The sequence below is a fragment of the Malus sylvestris genome, chromosome 13, assembly GCF_916048215.2.
Source record: "Malus sylvestris chromosome 13, drMalSylv7.2, whole genome shotgun sequence".
NCBI lineage: Eukaryota > Viridiplantae > Streptophyta > Magnoliopsida > Rosales > Rosaceae > Malus > Malus sylvestris.
The window spans coordinates 41,026,436-41,033,525 of record NC_062272.1 but is presented as its reverse complement, the minus strand read 5'-3'; the positions used below and the strand labels follow the sequence as shown (position 1 = coordinate 41,033,525).

Genomic DNA, 7,090 nt, shown 5'->3' with positions numbered 1-7,090 from the left:
AAAAGTATCTCATATCATCTCTTCTCCATTTGCTTCTCCTTATCCTTGTTGATGTTTACGACACAAGGAGAATGAGAACAATCAACCGGAAGCCGAAGTCGAACCTCCGATCTAGGTTGCTTGCTTGGAAGTCTGATTGCTTACCTTGTCTGTTACCTCATTCGGCAAATCTCTTAGCTCAACGACTTGGGGGACTCCTACTATAGGGTTTGTATCACACTTGACCAAGCCTGAAACTACAAGTAAGCTTCAAGTGAAATTGATACATTACCTTGTGCATCTTCATCACTTAAAGATATGTCACACCCCAAATTCGAAAATAAGAATGATAATCGAATTAGGGTGTGAATAGAATTTAAAATAAATAAAAATATTGCAACGAGAGTATGATGGAACTAGAGCCAACTAAAAGTTCACTTAGACCTGTTTATTTAATACATCATGAGTTTAAAGAGTTCAACTCTTACAACACACTCTTGAGATACTAGAACACTTTATTTAAAGTACAAATAGGAAACCAGCACACACATAGGATATGTTTATTCATATAGAGACAGGTCATCATCTTGTTCCTCCATACTGGTACCTGCAATAGCTAATAGGGTGTGAGCTTTTCATGCTCAGTAGGAACCATATGTCCTTCAAGTTCATTTACCACAATTAATCAAAGTATCAAGCCTCAAACAATACGGTAAAAATACAAATAATATGACAAAGAAATAAACATGAACTCACTCCCTTCTAATCCTGCTAACTTATATTTATGGCATCCAAACCTGCACGTCCCATACCATGCTTATACCCTTTGGTTCTGAATACCATAAAATATAAATTAACTCCCATTCCTCCCTTAACCCCTAATTTTATTAGAAATTTCAGTTTCATTAACATAGGCCCTTCCCCCGACACCCAACTATACGTTCAAGCCCTTCACCCTACGCTTGAACATATATAAGTTTTCAACACTTTGCTTAACCAAGTTTACACAACCCAACACTTAACTCTGTAACATGTAATGCAACACGAGCAATTCAATTTAACAAACATAATTGTAACCCTCAACGTAGTCAGTCCAACAATTTTACATAACTCAACCATTCATCAAAACATAACAACATTTAACATAGTCAATATATATAATACATCGAAAAATAAACCATTAACCCTAAACACAACCATGACAATCAATCGATTCAATTTCACCCAAGCATTTCATTACTACTGTATTAGATATAATTACTAATATCACAAAGATTAACCATGATATAGATCTATCATCGGGAAATAGAGCCCCTACCTCTTGTCTAGCTAACTGTAATACCTCTCTAAGCCTCCGAAGTGTCCGGAGTCACTCCCAGGCCTAACATCACATAAAAAAAATAGTAAAAGTTAGCATAAAACTAGAATGAAAAATTCTATTTCAGCCTAACAAAGATTTACCCAAATATACCCATCACAACCCCATTAAAAACCAAGCTTAAGTCCCCATATTGTGACCCTATTTTCATCCCTCAAAACTCCATGGCAAATGATGAAATTACTTGGATTTTAAAGCTTAACAAACCTAGTTTCTAATCTACTAATGATAGGAGCATATTTATGCGACTTAGTATGTTTGTTTTCGTGCATTTATGTTCTTAGTTCTTAGTTATGTTAGTAGTTTAAGCCATTTTTGTGTGTTTGTAGGTTCTATGGGCCAAGGATGCAAGAAGATGCATTTTGGAGCATTTTGGAGCATTTTTGGGCCAAGATTGGATGGTGCAAACATGGAGACATGAGGATGGACGAATTTGATGATTCAAAGGGCTAGAAATCTGCATGTGTGTGTGCAAAGTGTTGGCCTACAACTTCAAACATCATAGCTGCCATGTGATGGCAGAAAATGTGTTTATTGCTAGCTAAATGGATGAAGAACATGTATGTGCAAGTATAAACACCACATGGGCAGCAAGAAGGAAAGAAAACAGCAACACACACACCACATGGGCAGCAAGGAATCAGAAATTAAAGCATGGAAGAGTGGGAAGTGATGAGGACAACACAAACACACACACACATGCAATCTCACGGCAAGTAGAATGGAATCAGCAAAGGGGAGTGAATGGACAGCAGAAAAAGCAAAGAAATTGGACCACTATGAAGTGGATTTCTTGTTGGTCTCCCACTTATAGCTTTGGGTGGCTTTGGCATGATTATTTCTAGGTGGAAAGAGCACAAAGACAACTCACACACATGCAAAACAAAGCTGGCAGCATCCTTCCCTTCCCTTGCCGTGAGATTCTTGTGTCCATTACCTTGCAATTCTTTTCATTTCCAACCTCTATATAAGCACCATTCAGCCTTCAAGGAAGACACACAGAAATTCATACACATTTACATTAGTTCCAAGGCTTGCAAAGAAGGAGGAGTGCTTGGAGTTGTGCTAGCCATTCCATTGGAATTGTTGGAGCATTCTAGGTGTATTCTACTTTGTTTTTCTATGTTTAATTTCAATTGTTTTTGTTTAATTGCAAGTATGAGGAACTAAACCCTTACTTAGCTAGGGTGAAGTTCGAAGCCATGAACATGCTTGAGATATGAATTGATTTCTTCCAATTGTGATTTAATAAGTTGTGAATGCAATTCAATTAACTACTTTCTTCAAAACTAATTCTTGTATGTTGATTAAGGATGCATACTTAGTTTTCATGCATGAATTTGATGCTAGGATATAAATGAGTTTCACCTAATCATTACAAGTTTATATTCATCGGTAGTGAAGGTTGCTAGTCACAATCGCGTTAATTGAATTCTTGGCAAACGTATCATGCATTCATAGTTACGAATGCCTCGTTAACACTTATGATTTTCATAGAACGTAATGATCTTTGATTGTATCTCTATTATGCATTCATGTAGAGGACTTTTGGAGAATAATTTGGATTGTCGTATGCATTCATCCAATTCAATAAATCAAGGAAAATCTGAGGATTAATTAGTGCATCACGGTTAATCTGGGGTGTTGAGTTTCATAATCTATTGAAAAGCAATTGGAAATCAATTCATGTACAAGTGTGTCATGTGTGAAGAATGGATCTCTAGCTAATCCGTCAACCATCTATTTAGTTTTACTTTTTGTTGTTATCTCAATCTCATCCAAACCAATACCCCCCATTTACTTTCTTGTATCAAAGTGTGTTTAAGTTTGTTTAGTTTGTGCCTTAAAGTGTTTTGAGTCTAGTGAGGTATTGTAAGGTATAGTTTTGTGTCATTGAGTCTATTCTAACGTTTTTAACTTTGTTCTTATATTTTTGAGTCAAGTGAGAGGTTATTAGCAAGCCCTCCTAATCCCCGGTCCAGAACGATCCCTACTTATACATATACTACAATTGTCAACAAGAGGGTTTAATTTGTGTGTCTAGTTATTTTACGCATCAAATTTTGGCGCCGTTGCCGGGGATTAGCAACTTTGCTAATCTCTTGGATTGTTTTCTTTCGAATTATTGTATTTTGTTTAAGTTTCTGTTTAAGTTGCTGATTTGTTTTGTTTTCTTTGTTTTTAGGTACTAGTTTATGACCCGTAGCTCACAACCTGTTCGTGAGCATATCTCCGACTTTGACGGTGATTTTGAGAGGACTTTGAGAAGGAAAAAGAAATTGCAAGAGTCTAATCCTCCTAGTCCCGAGCCTGAATTAGAAGAGCAAGAAGTTGAGGTTGAAGAGAAGGCCACGGCACAAGTGGGTGGAGAAGAGCAAGGTATAGCCATGGACAACCGTACACTCAAGGAGCTTGCCGCCTCGGGTTTGGATAATGCCGCACCATTGTGTATCCAATATCCCATGGCTGCTCAAGGTAAAACCGAAGAGTTCGAGTTAAAGTCAAGTTTGCTCCACCACATTCCAAAGTTCCATGGGCTTTCCATGGAGGATCCGAACAAACATTTGAAGGAATTTGAAGTGGTGTGCTCAAGTATGACTCCGGTTACCGTTGACTGAAGTATTTTAAAGATGAAGGCTTTTCCATTCTCTTTAATGGACAAAGCCAAGGATTGGTTATACGAGTTGGCTCCCGGTACAGTTACATCTTGGGAGAGTATGAAGAGGGCGTTTCTGGAGAAGTTTTTCCCAACTTCTCGCATCATTCTTCTTCGTAAAAAAATAAGTGGAATTCAGCAAAGCCAAGGTGAATCTTTTCCATCTTATTATGAACGATTTAAATCACTTGTTGCTTCTTGTCCACAGCATCAGATGAAGGAGGAGTTACTTCTTCAATACTTTTACGAAGGTCTTTTACCACTTGAACGGCAAATGTTGGATGCTTCCGCGGGAGGAGCTCTAGTGGATAAGACACCTAGGGATGCCAAAACTCTCATTGCGAATCGAGCACTCAATGCACAACAATATGAAGGTGTTGGGCAAAGAGACACCCCACGGCCACATCATGTCAATGAGGTAAGTTCTATTTCTGAGTTACAATCCCAAATGGCTAACCTTACGTCTATGTTATCGCAGTTGGTTGAAGGCCCCAAAATGCAAGGAACTACAATCTGTGGTGTATGCTCCATTCAAGGACACCAATCTGATCAATGCCCTCAATTAATTGAGAATGGAGGATGGGAATCGGCCAATGCTGTAGGTTATGGGAATCAAAACCAACCAAGGAATGATCCTTTCTCCAATACATACAACTCGAGATGGTGTGACCACCCCAATTTCAGATGGAGAGATGCACCACAATATGGCCAACAAAGTGGATTCCGACAACCCCCGGGTTTCTTTCCAAGGCCAATGGCACCACAACCACCTCCTCAGGCACAATCTTCCCAAACCAACCCAGGTACGTCTATGAATGATGATAAAACATATCAGTTACTAACCACCATGGCGCAGGGAATGCAGAACCAAGCAAAGGAGGTTAATGAGCTGAAGAAGCAAATGGGCCAAATGGCCGAATTTTTGGGGCAATTCCGTGAAAATGGTAGGTTACCAAGCACTACGGTGGTCAATCCAAAGGGTGGCTTCGAATCTGCAAAGGCTATCACATTACGAAGTGGAAAAGAGGTGAGAAACAAGGAAGATGAGAAGATACAACTCAAGGAAGATGAGAACACCTACCCCACGGCAAGGGTACCATCACCCATGCTGCAGCCATCTAAGACATCCCATCCGTCCACCTCAGGTAAGAATGTTCCAAATGTTGTGATTTCGAACACTAATCTGCCCAATGTTCCTTTCCCTCGCAGATTTGCACAGTCGAAGAAAGAAGAAAGCGAAAAGGACATTTTGGATACCTTTCGAAAAGTCCAAGTGAACATTCCTTTACTTGATGCTATTAAGCAAGTGCCTAGGTACGCAAAGTTTTTAAAAGAATTATGCACAACTAGGAAAAGAATTTCAAACAAAGAAGTTGTGAAGGTAAGTGAAAATGTATCCGCGGTTTTGCAACGGAAGTTACCTCCAAAGTGTAAGGATCCAGGGAGCTTTACTATCCCATGCGTAATTGGAAACACTAGATTTGAAAAATGCATGTTAGATTTAGGTGCTTCTATTAATGTTATGCCATATTCCATTTATGCATCAATGAACCTTGGTGAGTTAAAACAGGATGGCGTGATAATTCAATTGGCCGATCGTTCTAACGCTTATCCCAAGGGAGTCCTTGAGGATGTTTTAGTGCAGGTCAATCATCTTATCTTTCCTGCAGATTTTTATGTCCTAGAAATGGAGGATTCAAGCCATGCTCCATCATTGCCAATCTTGCTAGGCCGACCATTCATGAAAACAGCGAGAACAAAAATAGATGTGTTTATGGGAACATTAACCATGGAGTTTGATGGAGACATTATTCGTTTTAATCTTTCTGAAACCATTAAATATCCAATGGAGGACCATTCTTGTTTCGCTATTGACATTGTTGATTCTTTGGCACAGGTACATTTGGGGGAATCCATTTAATCATTCTTACTCATTTCCGTTTAATCTCCAATCTCCACCTCTTATGGTGTGCCATCCATTAGGTTCCTTTTAGCGAGGTAGTGGGCGATTAAAACCATTTTACATCGATTGTGAATTGAAACTATTTTCAATTCTCCCTTTAGTGATTACACACGTTTAGGGCTTCCACAAACCATGAGTGACACCTAGCAGCATATCATGGTTACCCAAGCTAATCAGAAGAGGTTAGAGAACCTATTCAGTTCGAGATTACAAATGCAATACGGTCTTTCTCTAATCTAATACTCTTGACCACATTGTTTGGTTTGATAGTTTATTTTCTCATGTCTACTATCCAATGTGTGTCTTGTGCTTATATGATTACCTTGAATGTGATTCGGAACGCATTCCCTAATCTCATTCATACTCTGGCCAGAGATTCAAATCATATCAGAGAGTATTCTCCCTCAAACGGTTTGAAGGTTAGAGATCCCTTGTTGCGCATTCACTTGTCTCCATAGATAAGTGGCTTGACCCCAACGATGTGTGGGGGGAATCCAAGCAACCCACGGCATGGAATCTGACCATATTGCCGTGCCCCCTTGTGGTGAAGTGTTTGAAATGGTCGCGGCCCTCGAGTCATTGCCATCACATTCTGGTAAGTCTTCACTCTCAATTTTAGATTCGGTTTTGGCTAACAAGTTACTTCCATCCATTGTGCAGCCACCTACACTTGAGTTGAAGCCATTACCTAGTCACTTGAAGTATGTTTTCTTGGGAGAAGATCAAACACTACCCGTCATCATATCTAGCTCACTCACGGCCCAAGAAGAAGACAAGTTGATAAGGGTGTTAAAGGAGCACAAATCTGCCATTGGATGGACCTTGGCGGATATCAAAGGCATTAATCCCACCACGTGCATGCATCGCATCCTTTTGGATGAGGGAGCTAAGCCATCTCGGGAGGCTCAACGTCGCCTTAATCCACCCATGTTGGAAGTAGTAAAGAAGGAGGTTATAAAATTGTTGGAAATGTGCCCTAAAGCCAATCATGTGATGATACTTTACGGACATTTCACATGTTAAACTAATCTAGTTTTACATATAAAGGGCAAAGATTATTGTTTGAGCCGTCTCATATAAATGTTATATGCTTAAACAATAAAGTCCAAGGAAT

At 39.4% G+C, this 7,090-nt stretch overlaps 1 protein-coding gene across 1 annotated transcript; it reads left to right on the top strand.

Moving 5' to 3' along the window:
• Positions 1-3,979: 3,979 nt before the first annotated feature.
• On the top strand, positions 3,980-5,934 carry LOC126595489 (uncharacterized). Its single transcript, XM_050261765.1, has 5 exons — positions 3,980-4,162; positions 4,265-4,750; positions 5,159-5,327; positions 5,684-5,807; positions 5,911-5,934. The coding sequence occupies exons 1-5, from the start codon at positions 3,988-3,990 to the stop codon at positions 5,932-5,934; spliced, it is 978 nt and encodes a 325-aa protein (XP_050117722.1). The 5' UTR covers positions 3,980-3,987.
• The last annotated feature ends 1,156 nt before the right edge of the window (positions 5,935-7,090 follow it).